Raw genomic sequence first — 23,088 nt, forward strand, 5'->3', positions numbered from 1 at the left:
ACTCATTTGCTTCACACTTTAATAGAACAAAAATGATAAAACAGTAATAATAAACATTTAACTTAACACAAATATACTTAATACGTTGTTAATGTAAAAACAAAAACATGACAGATTTCATCAAAAGAAGAATTGTGGACCTCTTTTACTTAAAAGATGCAAGTGATTTCCTTTTTCTGTGTCATTCTTATAAGAAGCAAAGCAAAAAAGTGCATATGATATACAATTCAATAATATCGACACAGAAAAATACTAAATACATAGTTAAGATGTTTCACTCCCGCTAAACTACGTTATTATGAGAGGTGCGTCTGTACGACAACGCGATAGGGCGTCATAACTACAATCCGTTACAGCGTCTTGACAGTTATAGACATACACACGCGTTTAAACAGGTAAATTCTTTGTTTAAACTTACACGTAAAACGGGATGTGGCATTTATTATCATTTATTAATGTGTCTTTACTCGCTACCTAACCTATCGCTGGCATTTTCTATCCAGAAATCACGATAAAAGAAAGAAGTTCAATCTCAAAACATAGAAAATCCAATAAATTGTTTCTTGCTTGCAGTTTCTGTCACGATGATTATTTTCAATGGTTTGTATAACGTTCACTCTATTTTAAAACATGTGATGCCCATGTGTATACTATTATTGGTAATTTATATCCGATTTTGCAAAAAAGTTGTAGCATGTCAACTCCGTGTACATGTTACGGTATCTTCTCTTACGACTAAGACATGTTACGGTGTCTTCTTTACAGCGTTACAGCGCCTGCAGGAAGTCAAATTTACAACCATGGAGATTTTGTTCCACGAAAGTAGCATTTTGGACGTGAGTATGGAGGTCACCATTGATTGCAACAACAACAGTTACTAATTACCTCAATTACTGAAAAGAATTCAACAGGAATAAAGAAAATATTTCACACGTCGAAAGTGGTGAATTCAATAACATATTAAGGTCATTTAAAAGCAAGACTTCATTTTGGTAATATTTATTTGTATTTCTTTATGGCGTTTTTTAATCAATCAATAATACATTTTTTTAAGATTTGATACACTTATTTTTAGATAAAATAATAGTAAAAATATTTATTTAAAGACTGAATTAATCTTAGAATCGCAAATTCATTAATATTTGTATATGTTTTTTTTTTAATAAATCAATACTACAATATTTTAGTTTGAACATTTGTTAATAGCATTAATATAAATTGAAGATCTTTCATTAATTCAGTCTTTAAATCAACATTTATTATACTATGATATATTTTTTTAAATGCACCAAAAATAGTATTGATTTATTTAAATCGTAAATTTACTTTCAATAAAGTTACATTTTAAATTCAATCTATATTTTTTTATTTGGTACCTAAAATTACTATTTTTAAAAAGTTCGGTGGTAGCTCATTCATGCCCCTAAATTCTTTATTGTAGGCATAGTTAATCAATTAAAAATGAATCACCAGTTTGCAAATATGTGCCCCTGATGTTATTGTAAGCCAATAGTAGGTGTCATTAACACCATCATTGTAGGTATACCTCAATTAAGATCCATTTTACCAAACCCTTCACAATGTTTACAATATAAATACAATTTACCGAACTTGTTATTAACCGAAACCTCTAGTACTCGTCGATACTATACCGTTACCTTACACATGTTGTAGTAAATGCACTGTAACACTCTGTGTAAGACGCCGTAACATTTTAATTCATCAACATTAATCTCGTTACACTTACATGCAGTAAATTTTGAGACAGAACATGATAAGATAGATTCAATATTCGTTCTTGCTTACGTTTGTTTGCATTTTGCTCTGTTTAATGTTAGACTTCGAATAATATTTCAATGATTTTATGAGTTGTCTGTACATGTCTGTAAAACTTCAATTTTATCGATAACATAGGAATAAATTACATGGTAAGTTGTGAAAGAGGAACACAATATCCGTATTAAAATAAACGTCGGCTTACAAATACACAAACTATTCAAAATTACCGTTATTATTTTTTATTTTAACAACGTCCCGTATCGTCAACAAACTGTGGAAAGACGCCGCAACCGTTGTAGTAATGCTGCCGTATCGCGTTGTCGTACAGACGCACTTCTCATTGTAACTTGGTTCAGCAGGAGTGTGCTTTGTCAATTCCTGCCATGACTTACAATACATTGACTTTTCCGTTTTTAAGTGTCTGAAATAACAATTGCATATAAAAATGGTTTTGTTGTCACAAATTCAACCAAACATGAAATTCGTGTTTGTACTGGTAGTCAACGTGAAAATGAGATAAAGCAAGCCTTGCCTTTTCCTACGCCATGTCCGCCTCGTCTGATATCACATGCTATATTATATGTTATTGAAACTAAGTAAGTCGTTGACAACATTGTGTATTCTTAAGTGTGTATTTTTGACATAATACATACTCAAAACATTTCTTTAAATTCACGTGGTCATGCCATCATAATGCTTATTGTTCATTTTGGGTTCATCAACAGTGGTTACAGGGTCAACGACGAGGACGCTCCTCAGACTCCGATACGGAGCACAATCAGCACGCGGAGAATTTCCCGATGGACCACCACTGACTCCTGGAAGGCTTCCATGGAAATGCTCAATGTTTTGAAATCGAGGTTGAACACTATATCGGGCCCGAAAAGCATTTCACAAGAACGAAAGTCAGCAAACAGTGAGCCAAACTCTCCAAGAGGTGGTGAAATGAACAGCAACGAAGCGCTGAAGAAAGCCCATTCGTTTACTCCTGCTACCAGTGATGAATTGGCTAAGACATCATCTTCGTATATGGTTCAGCGGTGAATGCCAAGGTCATTCCTGACGCGAAGGATGTTGCTGCGCCAGACTACGTACATATATGGGATAATGGTGGATCAAATGATACCATGACAGATCATCCTGACGAAAATACCATCACGATTAGTGATTGCGTGAATACAAATACAAAAGACACAGATCATATCAACGAGTAATGTACTTCATTTGAGTATAAATTGTTATTCAGTCGACATGCAGTAATCTTATGAATAATATCCTCTATGTGACATTCTATGTACTTAAGTTGATAACGGAGTTTAAACAGTTTCATTACAAAAATGTTCTGTTTTTCCGAACATACTGAAACTACTAACTAAATCAAGTTAAATTAAATCACCTGTAAATGCAGAATAACTTTTGTAACAACATGTATTATAAATAATATATGGTTATGTAACAGCGATGCTTAAAATGTGGTGATATATAAGGGCGATAACAGTTGATGTGCAAGTCCTTAGTGAGCGTGCCAGCTTTTGCGTGTACCCACATACAACGAGTATTGTACACAGAATTTTTAAATAGTCTTTTTTATCTTATACACAAAGTAAAATAATGTAAGTAAAGAACTACGAAGTCAATATTAAGAATGTTATTATAAGCATATGTTATGCGGGGCTTAATAAAACGGTTTCTTCGAGTCAGCAATGAGTCTAGTTTCAACATAGTTTATATTCTAATGACTTTTTATGAAAGATAAGTTTGCAGTTGACTTGAAAATTATGGAAATTTTTAATTTAATTAAAAGCCGAACTGTCAATACACAATATATTGCACGCACGCGCAATCAAAGCGATAAAAAATCGGACAGTCTTATTTTAAGAATGATGAATGATTATTGAATGAAACATATATGTATATATGTATATTTATATATATATATATATATATATATATATATATATATATATATATATATATATATATATATATATGTAAAGGTAAATATATTTGTTATTTACAATAAATACTATATTTTTACATCATAATGAATTCATCAACTAAATAACGTACAATTCAGTAAACGTATAATCACATTTTAGCATTACTTGAATGTTGATGGTTTGTGTGTAATATTACCCGAATGAGCACATGTCGCGCTTCTAACGCCTTCTTCAAAAGACAATCATTTGCTGACAATGCGTTTTAAGTCGATCACTTGTCAACGAATCTTATAAATACATTATGTTTATGCAGTTTTATTTCAATGTTGATTCTGTGTTTACAATATTTTCATAAACATTGAAAGTTCAATGTATGTCAAGGATGTTGTGCTAGCACAATGTTTGGTACACTGGCTTCTCACCTAGGCGACCCGGGTTCGGTTCCCGTTCCCGACAGCATGATAACTGATAGTCTTTAGATATTAACGACGCTAAACTTTAGCTTCAACACTAGAAGAACTACAGGTACATGATAACATGTTGTGCTTTATGATGGTAAGCCTCCTATTCCCAAACAATTCAGAAAGCCGAAACATAAATACGCAATGTGTCCACTAGCATCTGGAGTACACCGTGAACCTGTATGTAGAATATATATCAAGACTATTATGTAAAACTTCATAACTGTTTTACCATAAATATAATAATGCTGTGAGCTTATTAGTACTTAAAAGGAAGTTGAGAGATGCCAGGGTGAGTATCAAAAGTAATATTGATGAAATCAGCCTGAAGCGACTTAGTGGTAATATAAGTCGATATTATTTGATAATCGATAAAATTAATTCCTTGTAATGATACTTACAATCACCGGAATAAGGAATTATATTTGAATGTCTCGTATTCATCATTTCAGTACTGTTTAAAGGATTGGGAACGCGCGATAAACAAAAATTAACTGTTTTTACAATGTTTGGAATTATTTTTAGTGTATTCTTTATTTGGATAAAAGGTGAAACTAATGCAATAATGATATGTTACATCTCTAATCTGTACTTTAAAGTTACATAAATATAACGTAAGGATGTGTTTACATTATTGATATTTACTGATTCCAAAACAATGTCCATGTTTAATTGTTTGAAAATATTCATCTTGCTATTCTTGACATAAACAACGTGTGTTCCATTGCAGGAACATTTCAATGACAACTTTAAATAAACACACCTTAAATCACTAACATTTATTTTTGCATGACAGATAGCAATAGGAAGAACACATGGCTATGAATTCCTTTATTTAATCTTTTATTTAAAAACGAATACTAAAGTATAAACACAATGAAACTTTACTGATGCCAGCAGGATATACATATTCTGATAAAATCGATTTCAATACATCATACAAACAGACACAACAAAACAAATCAATAACATCATCGTCATTATCCCCTTGACCGGTGTGGCCGTTGTGAGTAAATAATGAACGACGGTACAGATATATTCACCTCCAGTCAGATTTGTTTTGTGCTGCTGAGGGTTATTCATCCATGGGAAGGAATGTCCCTTCTTTCACATTGTCCATCCAGTTTTTCTTCTCACGGCGTCGACGTCGACTTCCCTCTAGCATGCCCATGGAGAACAGCCTTAAACAGAGAATCGTATCTAATGAAGTGTCCAAACCAAGCAAGTTGTTGTCGTTTAATGGTCGCAAGAAGGGGCTCTCGTTGACAAACAAGTGTTGCAGTCATATTCAAGACCAGACCTACTCGTAGGTCTTGTGCTCCGTTCAGGAGGTGCGGAGCGGTCTTCTGGGGCATTTGTGTTCAAATGCCTGTATCCTGCGTTCTGTGTCCGTGTGAAGCGTACAGGTATTGCAGTCGTACAGTAGGAAGGAAACGTCAAGGCACTTGAAAGGCCTGTACTTGGTGGGGAAGCTGATCGAACAGCTTGTCCATTACCTGCTGAGTCTGGTAATCGCTGCATTTGCAATGGCAAGTCTTATTCGGACTTCAACGGTTCTAGTACCATCCGTGGACCGGGTTGCGCCACACTACATGAAGCTGGGAACATGTTCTAGCTTATTGTCGTTCATGATGTGATGTCTGCACTGGTGTTGGTAGTGCTTTTCACTCTGATCTTCACCTTAATTACCTCCATCCCGTATGATCCTGCTCGGTTATAGAGTTTACTGCTGGTGCCACAAATGAGGTCAATGTCATAAGCGAATCTCAAATTGAATATTGGTATACAACCGATGGATATAGAGGTGTGCTGGTCATGGAGGGGCTCCGGCATTATTTTCTCATGGCAAATGTTTAACTGGTCGGGAGAGAGAGAGAGCATATATCCATGAAGTACGCCAATTGATGTCCTGTAGAAATATCCCTGCTCTCCATAAAGAAGGTCTTTGCTGTTGGCGTTTCCGTAGAGATCTTGGATGATTCGCAACAGCACTTCATCAATGTTGAATCCTCATATAACATGTCGTTTGCCATTATGCCACTAGCGGTCGAAAGCTTTCTTAAATTGATGAAGTTGTGGAAGAGCTAACGTTTGGATTGCAGGTGTTTCTCAATGAGGATTGCAGTTTAAGCTCTGTCTACTGTTCTCTGCTCACATCTGAATCCAGCATGCACTTCTTCCAGAAGAATATCGACCTTACTTTTCAATCGATTGTGGACCATTCCATACGTATGTTTGCTTATACATCGTGATTGAAATTTTGTCGAATTATGCTTTTATTTGTACTTTCAAGGGCCGGAGGCCACATAGCAATAAACATTCAAATGTGAAATGAGAACTGAGGATGATATATAGCATGACTTTGCTGGGATGATTAATGAGGCTTATGGTGCGGTAATTCTCGTGCAATTTGAGGTTACTCTTGCTCTTGTTCGGTAGGCGGATTACCAGTGAAAGGGTCCACTCTTTGGGTCATTTCAACTCATTCCATAACGTTTGGCATAGTGACGTCATTGCTGCAGTCGTTGCCTTTCTTCGTGCTTAATCAGCTCGGAAAGGACGTTGTCCACACCCGGAGGATTTCCTGCCTTACGACTTCGCACTGCATCAATAAAGCTGCAGCATTGGCCTTTGAATGGTCCAAGCAATAAAATAGGTTGACACCGTACCGCGTCCAGAATAATGAAACAATTATTAAATATAGAATAAATAATAAACAGCATAAAACCATCAACATTAATATATATAACACAATATGTTTCATTTAAAAATTGTCTTTTGAAGGTGTCTTTATAAATTCGTCAGATGGCGTTGTGCTTAAACTGACTCCGTGCCATAGAGGATGCACTGTTATTGCTGGAAAAGCGTTCAATATTACGTGTCAACGTTCAGATACTGCTGTGGCATTGTTCTGGTGGTATCTTGAAAATAGTGATCGATCTAACGCGCTAACACAATCACAGGCATCAGTAACTGAGGGCGTAAACAGTACACTTTGCTTTGTTCCCGAAAGAAGACACCATGGATGTAACCTTTACTGTGCAGCACAGTTAATTAATGATACTAGCTATAAATATTCAGAGAAGACACGACTACAAGTGTTATGTAAGTATATCTTCATGTTAATGGTCAACTAATCAAGCCTTCTTACTAGAAATTTGTTTAAACAGCATACTTACATGCTTTGCTTATTTTTATATTCTATTGGCATTTCATAACAGTTATGATCAACTGGAATATTACGTACATATATTGTACATTTAAAAAAGTTTCTTTGAATTGTTATTATCCGTATTCATCATAATAATAATGTGATAACTACACAGAATGGCTGCATTCAACGCTTTACTACGAAAAAACAAAACTTGTATATATTGTCCCAGAGTTAAACTGTTTTAACACCAAGACACCAAGTACTGGTTCTAGGCCCAGAAACCGGACTCGAGACATATGAGCCTTTGGCTTTCGATGCAATCGAGCTAAACTAAATAGGTTTGAACTGAATTGTTTAAAACGTGATTATTCGAAAACCTTGTCTGAACATAAATGCCCCACGTGCGTAACAATAGATGTCATTTGTTAAAACTGCACGGGTTTTCAGATGGACCAGACAAGCCCGTTTTCAAAGTACACGGACAATACATAAACTCAACCACTGTTGGTGTAATAGAAGGAACAAACATCTCCGTAGAGTGCTGCGGTGACAGCAACCCGTTGGCCGCAGTAAATTGGTACAATGAACGTTCTCAAACAAATGGGGCGTGGCTTAACTTTACGAACATTGGCCGCAATAGCGATGGGAAATTCACATGTACTTTGGAAAATCAAATGAAAGCCTCAGACAACTACGAGCGATATGGGAGAAACGAAAATTATCTAAATTTGGAAATTCTCAGTAAGATTTATTTATATTTCAATCCTTGTTGAAAGTAATATTTTTTGATTACCTACTTAATGTGATAAGTTTGGTTGACATTATATTGTTATGCATGTGTGTTGGAAACGTATATTTGTATTATAACACATGTATTAGGAATACTTATATTTTAACATAATTATGTATTAGCACCACCAACGGCACCAACCATAAGTTACAACGGTAATCGCATTCTAAAGAGTATCACCATCATCGAGGGAAAAGACTATGACTTTTACTGTACTAGTGTCGGAAAACCATCACCTCAGATTAATTGGCAACTGTTGAATAGAACGACTGAACATCACGTATTACAAATCCGTAATGTTGGCGCATTACAAAACACGACAATCAAATGTTGCGCCAAGAACCACATGATACCAGCAGTTGGTGTTCCGGAGCATGGATCTGAATGCAAACATCTAAATCTGAATGTTTTACGTAAGTTAAAACTTTATCAAAATTCCATCTTATCTTTCATATTTGCTTTATTATTGACGTAAAATAATTATTCCTAAAATTTAAAATCTTAGACTTACTGAATGATATTTCTACATCGGCATTATCATGTAAATCTGGTAAAACTAAAAAGAAGGAAATTTGACCACTAGTAAGATGATGTCGGCATTATTCTTTCTTTTTTTCATAATATAATTAATACAGAAAATCTAAATAATTGTAATGTTTCCAGATAAACCATGTACAAAACAAAACATTAACACGGTTATCACGTGGCTGAGGCAAGGAGACGAGGATTGGTCAGAGAGCCACAACACAATATACTGGACAGAAGTCAGAAGGGAGAACGCTGGCAATTATACCTGCAAATTACGATATTTGATCACGGATTCGTTTAATCATTCCATCAGCGGCGACTCTGAACATTCATTCCATTTAAATGTTGAATGTAAGTGATTAGTGTCTAATATTATTGCATGATTTACTTCTATTTGTTTTTAATGGGACGTAGATTAAATTCGTACGTTTAAAGTTAATGGCATGTAACAAGGCACACATTGTAGATATTTATATATGTATACTATATACTCCTCAAAGTAAGCTCGAGCTCATTTATACGAGTTCGCGAGAGAAATCATTTTATTTGCGAAGTAGTTGTCTTGTCTTTTCATTACATTTTCTCGCTCTGTGGAAAGGGAATTTAAGGTATGTGCGTAAAGTGTCGTTCCAGATTAGCTTGGCAGTCTGCACAGGCTAATCAGGGACGACACTTTGCACCTTAACTTGATTTTTGCTAAAACTATACTCTCTTTAAACGAAAAATATCATTTAAGCGGAAATAGTGCGGACTGCTTAGGTTAATCTTGGACGACACTTTAATCCCCCTTTTCACAGAGCGATGCTCATTTATATGTTAAAAGCATAAGCTTGACATAAGTCTGGGAAACAATATGCATATATACACGTATGTTTTATTTGATAACTTTATTACGGTACGTAAATAAGATGTAAAATAGGAAAGTTTACTTTTTGAAAAAATTTTGGTTCCCATAGTTTTAATCAGTTTAAATTAAAAACATATTTATAAATAACACTGTAGATCCAGCGAGTGTAATTAACTTTGAGGCTGTGGGACACAGTGACTCTGTCGTTGTAAATGAGAACAAAAGCGTGACCTTCAGATGTAACGCCACAGGGAATCCTAGTCCAACGATACGAATAAAGAACACCAATCGTGTACTAAAGCAACGAAATGCGATTTCTCTCGGAAATAAGGAAATCATGACATGCGCACACACGGGAAAATATTCGTGCTATGCCAGGAATATCATAAACGAAGAAGAGTCAACATCTAAAGACATCGACGTTTTCGTTATGTGTATGATTTTGTTTTTTAGTTGCCTTATACATTAATATATATGCACATTATTTTTATACAACTTGTATGTACGATCTTAATGATATATTTAGTAAAGTCATGTTTAAATTCACCCTTAATTGTGAAAGTTTTTATATATATCCCATTTGTGTATGTCGATGGTTTTCTTTAAGGCTCCCCACGACCTGCTTCAAACATGCTTTCAGAGCTCAACTTCACGACTACCCTACATTCAACTGTTATACTGAGCTTCACAGTGATTTCTAATCCAGAACCACAACCTTCAGACTATGTTTGGAAGAAATGTGATGTTGAAGAATCGATTGGACATTTACAATGCTTCTCACTTGTTGACGAAGGGCACTTAAACGTTTCGATAGTTGACTTAACGTCGAATCTAACGATTTCAGATTTCATTCAGCATGATATTGGGCGATATGTGTTGACTGTGCAAAATGGTGTTTGTGACGCATGGAATCAGACGTTCCTCGTCGTGATCAAAGGTATACAATACGTTAGTTCAATATTCTCATGATATCTAACTATTTAAAACGGATTTAGTTTATTTGTTTTCAGGATAAGTCTAGAACTACCATCATAAACACATACAACCAACGAAAATCATCCATGATTGGCATTCCTTTCGTTTTACTAACCTTAACCTGAAAAGAAAGAAATTGTCTTTGAACTGTGTACTTCCCTATTGGGTTATGTATTCTTTGTCGCATCAGATAAGCCCGAAGCACCGCTGTTGTTTTATGAAAGCACAGCTTTGCATTCCGTCATTCTAACAACGACTGCAGGATATAGCGGTGGCATCTCACAGTCAATAATACTCCTTTACAAAAACATACACGCTTCGGAATGGATCAAAGTAGATGCGATTAGTGATGTTCCCACAAACTATACATTTTCGTGCACATTGACTGGGTTAGATTCCAACATAAACTACACTGCAATTACATATGCCAGCAATGAATTAGGGAATTCCACAACTGTGTCGATATACTTCACACCTGCGGTACTCGAAAAATCATGTAAGCTAATTAACATGTAGACGCTGTTTCAGTAAAACAATGGATCAAAGGTACTAGGTTGCTCAATGTTTAAATATTGTTTTTATGTGTATGTATCAACTTTTAAGCGAACGAATACATGATCACTATGAAACATTTTGCCTTAATTTATGTATGATATTTACACCTTAAATGCTCGAGATTATTTATACGACTTCACGAGATGGCTCATTTTATTTAAAACGTACTTTTTATCACATTTATATTGCAAAAGCATAAGCTTAACAGAAGTCTGAGAAACAATATTTACATATACCCGTACTTTTTATTTGATAACCGTTATTACCGTACGTAGAAAAGCAGACAATTATAAAAGTTAAATGTATGACAATACATTGATTGATTCCAATATGTGTTTCATTAAAAAAATATATTTATGAATAACAATGTAGATCCAGCGAGTGTAATTCAATTTGCGGCTTGTCATTATAATGTAGCGAGGGTAATTATAAGCTTTCTCTTTTGCTGGTTCTGTTGAGTTTCATTTTGATATCTTATTCTTATTGATAGATAGATGAATAGAAGAAACGCATTTAACTGACTACAGAATAGAACATACAAGACAACTAACCATATTGTGCATTGTATTGTATACATTAATTTATATTTCTCTACATAAAATATATAAAACAACTTTAAATATTGCAAGAAGGTGTGAAAAAACTTGTAAATATATTAAATAGCTGCCCGTTCTGTCTCCACACTCAATGCGGATGTGCTGCTTCCGCTAATTGGTGCTGGCTGTGGCGCGTTAATGTTCCTAGCAACAACGGTACTCGTATGCGTTTGCAGAAAACGGAAAATGCGAGGTATTTGTAATGTACTTATTACATTAATAAGTACTAAATATTTTAAAATGGTCCGCATAAAGAGTTCCAATCTTAAAATAAAGCTTATACTACAAACATGTAACGGTATTATGTTGTGATGTATGGCTGTATTTCGTTCTCCACGCCGTTAAATACTTTGTTTCAGGAACACGTCCATCCTATAAATCGTTGTTTACTTATTTTCATTTTTCAGAAAACTCTGTGGCGAACAAAAGGTATTATTCCTGCTGTATTTTCATAATCATTAAATATTGAGGTTAACCATGCTATATACCTTTTAAGAAAAGTATATTTCAATTAAGCCAATTAAAACGTGTATTTTTATAGTATGTGTTATTTGAAACTGTTGTACCGCATGTATGTTTCAGAAATGTTTCACTACTAGTATGTAAACGAAGGACACGAAATGAAGGTAATACTTTTGATTACTGGTTGATGCATTGTTTTTGATGGAGTATGTAAGTGATAAATTCTGGGCTACGTGTGAGGGTCGACCTATCATTTAACCATTTTAAACCTACAGCTCTTTTAATTGACCATTTCAAGGTGGTGACCGCAACCTTAATAATGTTTTATGTGTTATTATTGTTTTGTATTGTAGGGCAATTAGTCACTTTCCTTAAGTAACATACTAGAGAGGACTTCTATGAATTTCTTTTCCTATAATACTTATGGATTTTGTTTATGTGTATATATTCTTAAACATATGCATCGTTATTTACAGTGTAAAATCGCATTGATAGTTTGCATAAACACATTGTTTAATTGAAAAGTGTGGTATTATGTATGTCTTTTAAACTCGGCAAAATATATCCATAGATCAGATGTACATTACTGCAGTCGGAGTTTTGGAACACGAACCCCCTACAGCGTCTCAAGGTTAGGTTGTATATCGTATAGTTTTACTTTTGTCTATGAAATAGTTCAACTTTTGTTAATGAATTCAGTTTGCTACGTTCATGTAGTACATTATATAGTATATATATATTAATGTTAAACTCAGCAAAACATATTCATAGATCAGATGTACATTACTGCAGTCGGAGTTTTGAAACATGAACCCCCTACAGCATCTCAAGGTTAGGCTGTAAATCGAATAGTTTCACTTTTGTCTATGAAAGAGTTCAACTTTTGTTAATGACTTCAGTTTGCTACTTTCATGGAGTAACTTATATATAGAAAATTCCTTTTGAGATTAACTTCATAGACGCATATATTAGAATCGTTAAACATTTTAGAACAAGCGGTATACGAGGTTGAGATTGTCCATATCAGATGTCTGTTTGATGTTTTACTTAGATTGTTGAAACATTTTGTTCTTTATCAGGAAATTGTCAAGTTGGGCAAAGCGACACTAGCAGCGTTTCAAATGCTGTTCATAAGGTTTGATATTTTGTATTACAGTAAAGACACGTCTTGTAGTTCTTAAGTATTTACTAACATTTTAATCATGTTACGTTCATCGTGGCTCGTATATAAAATCTAGAGTGTTTTTATTCCACCTGCAGGTGCTTATACAGTTTATAAATGCATGCAATTTCAAATGTGTAAATGCATGTTTTTTCATATGTGTAAAGGCATATTCACATAATATAAATCATGAAATTCGTTTACGAAATAGTATTTGACATCAAATATATTATTTCTTCCATATATTTGTTTAAATGATTTATATACTAATGACTTACTTTCAAGTTTTCAACATTCAAAGTTCTTCAAGATTCTTCAGAGGTCGAAACAGTTGTGGGGAAAGAGGATAAACACTATGCTGAGATAATTGACTTGTTGGTCGCACCTACAACAACACCAAACTCATTTTAGCGATTTGTTCTCAGTAACTTCAAGTTTATCAGTTATACGTTACACGTTAATGGTTATACGGTGATTTGTAAAAACTTGTCTGTCGGTTACCAGTTACCATACGTCCGTAAACCACTAGTTCATCTATTACATTCAACCTCAAGTCTTTCAGTAGTATCCAGCTATAAGTCTATCAATGATCTGCAACCACAAGTTTATCAGTAATATGTTACATAAAGAATGTCGGTTACCAGTTACAATATGTCCATCGGTTATCCGTAACAATAACTATGTGTAATCACATGTTTAGCGGCTATCCGTTGCCACGAGTTTATCCTTGTTCTGATACTATAAGTTTATCGTTTAGCCGTGACCGCACGTATATCGGTTATGTGTACACACAAGCAAATTTATTCTTGAATTGAATATTTGTAAACCCAGTGCATTTTCTGTACGTAATTTGACTTTGTATATTATGTGTAGTAGGCAAAAATAATTGAAAAAACACAAACAAAAACCGTACATAGTAATGAAATATATTTATTCGACCATTAGCACTTGTGTTTGCAGATATATTTAAGAGCTATGCTCGGAACCGTTGATATCTGTATGCAGAGATTTCGGCATACTAATTATGATGAGCATAAGATGTGAATAAACGTGCAATTTTCAATTGTTTATATTGTAACATTCGCTAAGAAAAACTAAAACAAAAGCTCCGGTGTGAATGCCGTTTATTTTAAACAACATAGCTGACAGGTAATTAAATTAAGTAGCAACTGACTGTGTAATTAAAGTAACAGTAATAATTATATATCAATGCTAATATTGTTTCACATTTATTTATGTTATTCTGCACGAAACTCATGTAGATTTATGCTTGTGCTCATGTTTTTATAAAGAAATTTCTAACAAATACATTTTAAAATTAACCATTTAAATCAAGTTGTCCTTCCAATTTGTTTTAATAAAACGGTCATTTGATAATTTTTAATCAATCTTTATATGGACGAGTTCATATGTTTAAATGTTTGAATGGACACACACGTATGATTGTACAAACACAATACGTGTAAATACCCTACTTGTTTATATACTGGTGACGGCAACTTCATTTATAAAAAAAATCACCAATATCATATTAGTTACGCTTGTATTCCACCGAATTAAAAACAAACAGTTGTTGTACACTAAAAAATCATTGGTGACGGTTTCATTACAACACAATTGTTAATTAATGGTGTATCAAATCAACATAATATCCGGAACAGTTGTTTGTCTCCAAAATATTAGCAGAAACATTTATTTTTTAACCAAAATATATCAGTACTGGCTGTTTATCCCAGATAAAATAATTAACGGTTGTATTTCAATACAATAAATCCGCAACGGTTTTATTTCACCAAAATAATATCAGTGACAGTTGTATTACACAAAAATTATATTGTTACTATAAATATAGAATAACATGTTAGTGCATGATAGTAATGTAATATATCAGGCGAGGCTTAGAACTCAAATTAATAGTGAGGCTGGCCGAGCCGTTATTTTATTCCTGCCGAGCCTGATATATTGTGGTTTTTTTTGCTGTTTATGTTGCTTTTTGTGTATTAAATATAGAACATCTTGGTATCTAATTGTTTGTTTTGTTGAATCTGATTCAATTTTACTTGAAATGACGGCTTTATATTTCGTTCCGAGCAATATGAACTATCTCCAAACATTGACTGATATAACTAGTTCCTGTTGAACAGATATAGAAAATAAGTATCATGCCACGTTGTTTCAGACATATATCAACGTAGCGGTATGATAAAATATACTACAGTGACACATGAAACGTCTAGTAAGATAAAGAACATATGCAATATTTCAGTATTTAAATTCCGTTTGTTTGTGAATATAATCTTTATAATTATAAGTTTACTTCGTTTTTTCTGCTTTTAAGATATCGTAGAAGCTAATAATTTTTAAACAAAACAATTATTATGTAAATCCTTTCGGTATCAGATAATTTTAGGAAGTGTTTCATCACGTTTGCTAAAGCACTTCTGCAAATGAATCTACACGTTTAAGCCGACCATACGCATACACTGTGGAAGGCTTTAATTCTAGCTGAAAGTATGAGTTGGCTTTTCATATCCATTGTTAACAAAATTCGACCCTTAAACCCCCAATGACGTGTATAATCATTAAATGTACGTAGCTTGCATATTTGTTTTTTACTTGCAATTCAACCTTACCACAGACAAACGTTTCGGAAAGTCTACAAATGAATGGAATGTTAGAGACAGTTAAGTATGTTCATGTACAAGTCCATTTATAGGTAGCAATAAACAATCAACAATAGTTATTCCTCAAAACCAAACATTTTAGCGACTTCAATTGAAACAATATATAACTTCCGTGACTCATTTTCATCGTATATAAGGTGTGATTCAACAATGCAGACACGGATGTAAAGTGAACAATCGATGCTGTTTAACAATTGATTGTGTTTGTGTTCAAATGATGCATAGTGTCATACTTTTATCTAGGCCACAGCAATTTCAAAATTTGTAAATGCATTATTATTTCGAACACAAACGCATGTAAATAGGTATTGCGGTGCAAATCAAGAACACGGCATTGTATATGAGTTTTATCACTCATGACATTGTCGAGAGGATATACATCGCCATGTTTTGTCTTGAAATGCATAACGATAAACATGAAGTAAAACACATTAATACGCACTAACTGTCACTTACTAGATTTTTAATTTCCTGCCAATACAGAAACAAACAAAGGTTACAAGTAAGTTTGCAAAGAAGGACATTATTGAATGGATGGCGCCTTTTGCACCGAAGTCCTCTGTCTTTTATGTTTGAACTGACATGATTTGTGTAGATGGCAGTACGTGGAATGTCTAAAGCAGCAAGCGTGTTTATATTTATGTATGTACATGTATACTTATGCAATACTGATTGTAATGAACACATTTATTTTATCAAGGTATAAAAACTATATGTGTATTTGATAAATATTTATCCATATATGCATACATTATTATTGTGTATTATTTTTGTTATTCTATACTTTTTATAGTTTTAATTTTGTTGAGGAATTTATTAATTAGTCATTCGTACGATAACAATCGTGATCGCATGCACACTTGGTAGATCGATTCTAAATATAAGATAAGGACTTGTTACTGTTATTAAAAGGCGTTGTAGCAGCACGTTATATATAGGTTCATATACCTATACATTGTAGAAGAAACATAAACATGAACATCAAAGAATAACAAGCAAAAATATTTGTCTTACTCATTTGTCTACTTCGGTTAAGTAATAAAAGGAAATACATTATCGTTATGTTACTTAAGTCAGTCTTTCCGTGTTCGATATCGAGTGTAATAAAAATGACAATTCAAGCCTTATGATATTTCTTTGTGTTCCTAAAGACACATTTATTTTACGCAACAGTAACCATTTATGGTCAAACAAGCGCTAATTATGTTACAGCACAAGTTATGCATTTAAGATGTCTTTTATGGTTGTCACAAAGCTCTGATTGAAAAAGACGCGATCAAAGATTAATATTATGTTTTCGAGGAAGAAGAAATTGATAGCGAAATGTTGCGTCCCTGACAATGGCACATTTGTTTCTTTCAAGTGATATCTCAATTCAGACCATGCTGCAAACTATGACGATGTGAAGGTTGCAGTAAACCTATTTCACTTATCAACGTTCACTCTAATTTCCTTCACAACGGAAGTAGCATAGTTAAAATCGTTACAGCACCACAATATTTTCTGACAGAAATGCAGCACTCCCATCTGAGAGTACAAAACTACACGTGCCGAGCAAATATAATTCATATTTAATTTAGAAATGATAATAAGGAACAATATTATTTAAAGAAATTTAGCCAAAGACTCCACTTCTTTCAGCATTATTGTGTCAGTGGTATAATTATCATTTCACTCATGTCTCATACGAATTATTGTTTTAAAATTAAGGGGATTGTATGCGGTTAGACATGATTTAAGACGTTTAAAAACCATTTTGAATTGAATATTCCAATGTGATAACACAAGTTGTAATAATTGTTATTTGTTATATTGTATTCGCTATTGTATTTCATCTTTGGTAAAGACAATTGTGCACTTATCTTAAACAAAGTAAGTTTGGATTGTGCCGTAATTATGAGACCAGGGGATGAATATGGGGTTTCAATATAAATTTGATTGTTTTTCTATTAAGGAGCACAGCAGCTCCATTTGATATGCGGCTGAACACAATACATGTACGTTGTAACCTTATATAATAATAAATATTAACATTATTTCCACTAAACATTTCATATTTAAATAACAGTCGAAATAATTGTGTTTAGGATGATGTTTAACTGTATAATTCTGTATTTCTATACAATTGCGGTTTTATAAAAAATTCATTATATGTGTTTGTGTACGGACACAAACAGCGTTCATTATGTCATACATTTATGGCAGCGTATGAAAGATTTAAAACGAAACAGCCTAAATTTTCACCCTTCGGGTTGTTTTACAGTCTATAATTAAACCAAGATCATCAACTGTTTTATACTTTTATGTACTGGCGCTGTTTGCAAAAATAATCAACCTCTCTTATGGTTACAATACTTAATACTTACTTAAGGTCTAAAAGGGTGCACATAAAATGTACAAGTCATATCACTCATTAAGGTAAACAAACACTGTAACAAGACCACAAAAAATAAAAGGTCAGTAGGCTTTTTATGATGGAGAACAGCCACGCCAGGTAGGGTTTGTGTCAAAATCTTTGCTAATCGTACTCTAGATTTCGTACGACATAATGCAGGCAATAAGGCATGCATAAAGATTGCGATCGGTAAATAACGCGTAGCTTTGGTTTTTGATAAAGCTTCGACAAAAAAAATCAATTGTTGAAGCAAACGTCAGTGTTAAAGCATACAATGAGTCCGTGTTCACAAAAATCAATGATAACATAACTGTATATGCGTTACCGGACGAACTTATTATTAAATATTATTTCCATGCATAAACAAACGAAAGCATATACCGGATAATACATATACGTTTCAAGAGTAGAAACAAATATGACAAACGTCAGTAGAAGGTATAATAATGGCACACGTCAGTAGCAAAAAATGCAAACGTCATTTGACGAATATATGTAGGCGTTCCTTCTACTTTTGAGAAACATACATAACTATGTTAACTAATATAATTGCATTTTCTTTAACAAGTATTATATATCTGTTCCTAAAAGCACGATTTACCAGCGTGATAGTATTTATTACCACGCACACATGCGAGCTGCAAATGTACTGTGTAAATCAATATGTATGGAAATTTAAAACGTTCCGTTGAAATTGGACGTTTGTGAACGAAAATGGCAAATTATATGGTGCGATCGCGACACGCATGTATGTGTCGTGCATGTTAATTGTCCTAAAAGCCATCGCCAGCGGTTATAAATAATAAATATTTGCCATCTAATCGTATAATTCATTTTGAATGATGTTGGTACGCATTGTACTAATATAATCCTAATCAACGCACCTTTTTTGATCCTAAAACCATGAACACATCGAAGGCGATATATACACTTGAGCAATTATTTAGTCAAATGCGTGAATGGTGCTTGCCAATCTAACAGTTCAATGTTCATTGCGGGTTAAAAGCGCAAGTTCTAACTCAAAAGCCAAGCTCAGTTGTTGTTGTTGTTGTTTGTATGTTTTTTTTTTAATTTATGTTGCAATATGTATATTTTATGTGTGAGTTATATATATATATATTATTTTTCAACACCAAACTTTTTCATTTTTTTTTTCATTGTTTAAGTTGAAAACAATATCGCACCCACCCATGAATCTCCTGATGACTCTACAGGATGGAGTCCCTCCGTCGTCAATGTTTCGCCCCTGAACCATTGATATCTCGGGAGGGTGGGGCCATCATATGTTCTGTGTGAATGTCGATAGCTTTACTTCTTCCAAGCTGCATCATCTCGCCTCAGCTTCAGCCAGTTGGACGACCGCTCTGCAGCTAAGCTTTGTTTCTGGATAGTCCGCCGCCTATCCCTGCAAGTAGACCCGACTGTTGACATCAGTCGGCACACGGATTGTGCACAGAACCCTCTAGCTCCTACTTCTATGGGGAACAACCAAGTACGCCAGCCTCTTTGGTTGCAAGCTTCTAGCAGCTCTGTATATTTGGATTTCTTCCTCTCGTAAGCCTCATCGCATCTGGTTTCCTGAGGTACAATAAACTCGATTATGATGAGTCGTTTCCCTGCCTCTGATCACAACACGATGTCGGTCCTTAGGTTTATCTGCCCGATACTTGGGAAGACCAGCTTGTTGTCAAGGTTAATCTTCAGGCTCCATCCAGTTGCTCCGTTGAGGATTGAGGTTTTCTGTGTCGGCTGTTTTTGTGCAGTTTCATCTGGCTTCACGAAGTTGATCAAATGTCGTCGCGGTGTGAGGACATTTTCGTGGCGCCAATTGTATCTTCCTTGTGGCAGAGCTGTAGGGCAGCAAGAAAGGACATGCTCTAGAGTGCCGAGACGGTCACACAGTTGACACTTTGGGTCTGGTACGAGTCCCCAACAGCAGAGGTTTGCGGGTGATAATATCTACTTATATCACATATATTTTATTTTCATAATATCTACTTCTATAACATTTGTTGTGAAAAACAATTCTTTGGCACAAATTAAATAGAATTAGATATTATGAAAATAAAATATATTATGGTGTTGATGAATTACATCGGCTTTCATCCTTTAAAAGCCTTTTCGTATGGAAGTAAATAGTCTTCATAATAAATTAATTTACTTGCGACAACTTGTATGGAACTGATTTAAAATATACGTATAGATATTTCAAGCCTGATTCTCAGGAGCACTGCTTATTTACAGTTATTCGATTTTTGACGATGCTGCTTCAGCGAAGCAGCTCGTCTAAGTTATCATACCATGAAAGAAATCTTCATAATGGCAACCTATGTAAAAGACCGAGCCAGTCCGATTGAGATATTTCTAATCGGTTACCTCGATTATTATCATTGGTAACATTCTCCTAGCAGAGTTGTCGTTCGTGCCTAAACATACAACAATGGTCGCGCCCATGAGAGAATGTTGACACTCGTGTCAAAACTTTCTTACAGCAATAATCGGCTTGTTTGGCTATTTAGAAACTGTCATTTAGGATATTTGAGTTATTTATTCACTAAATCTCCGCTTATGACAACAATTGATGGAATTCGAAGGATATATTCGATGTGAATGAAGAACTTTCTGGATCTTGACAGCTTGACACGGAAAAACTGGCATACTGGTATTTTTTCCGTTATCAATTTAAGTCTCATTTTGCTTTATAAATTGTATTCGAGCATTTTGCGACTTATTGAATAACTATGATACCCGATATCAACATATCATAGGGGATTTGCAGATCACCAAGCTGTCCTGAAATTCAACATTGAAAACAAAATCTTTACTGGTTTGTACTGTTTCTTGTTTCTATGTTAGTACCTTATATCATTTTAAAGTGTCACAGTAAAAGAGGCATTAAGGCGATTGTGGCCAGTTTGGATCCAGATCAGCCTGCGGTCGATTGAAAGCTGTTTCCTTAAAAGCGGTTTTCTGACAATAACAAATAGTTTAATTCGATACTGATTGGACTGCGCTTTTTCTGTGACCTGGCTCTAATAATAGAATTAGCATTAATCAAATGATTTTATTTCGAAGATTAATCACGTGTTTTTTTTCTGGTCCCTTGGGATCAATGACTCCAGCACTTTCCTGTTGATATTTCAATACTGCTTAAGGCGATGCTAGGGGGCGTGAGAGATGTTGCACCTTCCATTATCGCTCGATTGGTCATTGTCGGCTACATGTAAGTATACGTAAGTACTACCCGAGACAAAAATGACCAATCGAGCACCATTATCTCTCATGAACCGACTCAATAAAACCGAGTCTGCAATATTTGACTTAATTTTTGTTTTTTTTTGGTTTGGTTTCTCTGGAGGGATCCGAAAATTTCAGAATCTTCCTAGTGGTAGAGTGTCGACTTTGATTGAAGGAGGTTGCGCTGCGGGTTTGATCCCCAGAAGCGACATTGAACAGTAGCCAACTTTGTTATCTAAAAGGCTGCTACACCTGATCTACTATGATAATGTGAATTTTCTCACTCATGATGGTCATCAGTTATACTATATAAAAACTCACAGCAGTAGTAAACAATTGGACAATTATTAATGAACGCATCTTTAATTTGTCTTTGACACTTTGATTTTGACATGGCCTAGATTTAAATATGTGACTTGACTTTACCAGCACTATTGTAACAGAGCTTAAGTTTAAATGTACCATTGGAGATAACATAAATCCTGATTTGCTATTATAGAAGTGTGGAAAGTTTTAAGGGTGTGACAAATAAGCAAAAATGGGTCATTACCGAGAGGTCACAACTGATATATGACTGTTTTAAAACAAGGAAAATCAGTTCCTGATTTAGATTTCCTTACATATCGATAAAAACTAATTTCAGAAGCATGGTAATAGTTTAAAGTTTATGGTACCAATGTGTCAGACTAGGGCATTGATTTTGAAATCTAGGACATGCATGGTCAAGTCTTCATGAAATCAGGACAAACACTTGTATTTTAAGTCCTTAATTGACCTGGCTATAGTTCTCAGATTAGTATAAGCTCAATCAGTATATTTATTATTATTTTTGCTTTGTGTATTCTAAACATATACACAATCATGCAGTTACACGATAACAATAAATAATAACAAAGCTTCCTATACTATAAAGGTTATTGACAAAGCCTATGGTAAAAATATGAACACATTGAATGTAATCGCCCTCTCGTGCCAGCAAAAACAACTCGTTGACAGGTTGTCATTTTTGACAGTTCTACTTTCATTTTCATATTGTGATATCAAACTAATAACAATTTTGTGGCTAAGAAAAATATCGCCATTGCTTATTTAATATATTTTCTGCTTATTTCTTCAAAAAACTTACACCAATACACGATTTTCTTTGTTAATGCAAACATTCATGACAGGCTACCGCTTTGTTTACATATTTCGCTTACATTTTGACGCGCATAGGTAGGCCCGCATTTCCGCTTCCGAATTGTGTATTTATACTATTGCCTTCGAGGTACTTATCCGATGTTTGTCGGAAAGGGCCGAAAATGTACGATTGTGGGTCAAGTTCCCCTAAGGTACTACTTCCCCGTTCCCCCATTTTTTTCCGTAACCAAAAATGTTTCGTACCCAATTTTTGTTCGTACCCAAATTTATTTTCGTACCCAAATTTGTATCGTACCCAAATTTTTGTTCGTACCCAATTTTTTTGTACCAACATTTTGTTTCGTACCCCAATTTTTTGTTGGCATATTTTTTTCGTTCCCAAA

General features: G+C 34.3%; 2 protein-coding genes across 2 annotated transcripts in view; one reads left to right on the forward strand and one right to left on the reverse strand.

Annotated features, from left to right (window-relative positions):
• Positions 1-23,088, reverse strand: part of LOC127861646 (RING finger and CHY zinc finger domain-containing protein 1-like) — a 473,873-nt gene that overhangs the window by 361,263 nt on the left and 89,522 nt on the right. The gene's annotated exons all lie outside the window — the stretch shown is intronic.
• On the forward strand, positions 8,811-15,134 carry LOC127861641 (uncharacterized). Its single transcript, XM_052400316.1, has 10 exons — positions 8,811-9,003; positions 9,655-9,933; positions 10,107-10,436; positions 10,665-10,970; positions 11,693-11,818; positions 12,033-12,054; positions 12,208-12,251; positions 12,659-12,718; positions 13,167-13,222; positions 13,535-15,134. Exons 2-10 carry the CDS (start codon positions 9,837-9,839, stop codon positions 13,658-13,660), a joined length of 1,167 nt encoding a protein of 388 aa, XP_052256276.1. The 5' UTR covers positions 8,811-9,003; positions 9,655-9,836; the 3' UTR covers positions 13,661-15,134.

This window comes from Dreissena polymorpha, chromosome 16, assembly GCF_020536995.1.
Source record: "Dreissena polymorpha isolate Duluth1 chromosome 16, UMN_Dpol_1.0, whole genome shotgun sequence".
Lineage (NCBI taxonomy): Eukaryota > Metazoa > Mollusca > Bivalvia > Myida > Dreissenidae > Dreissena > Dreissena polymorpha.

What these genes read in the sequence shown, in the direction of transcription:
- LOC127861641 (XM_052400316.1), top strand. Translation starts at nt 9,837, where the DNA reads ATGACATGCGCACACACGGGAAAATATTCGTGCTATGCCAGGAATATC. An exon ending in TGCGGTACTCGAAAAATCAT is followed by an intron (nt 10,971 to 11,692) that starts GTAAGCTAATTA and finishes TATATTAAATAG; the next exon opens with CTGCCCGTTCTGTCTCCACA. An exon ending in ACGAAGGACACGAAATGAAG is followed by an intron (nt 12,252 to 12,658) that starts GTAATACTTTTG and finishes ATATATCCATAG; the next exon opens with ATCAGATGTACATTACTGCA.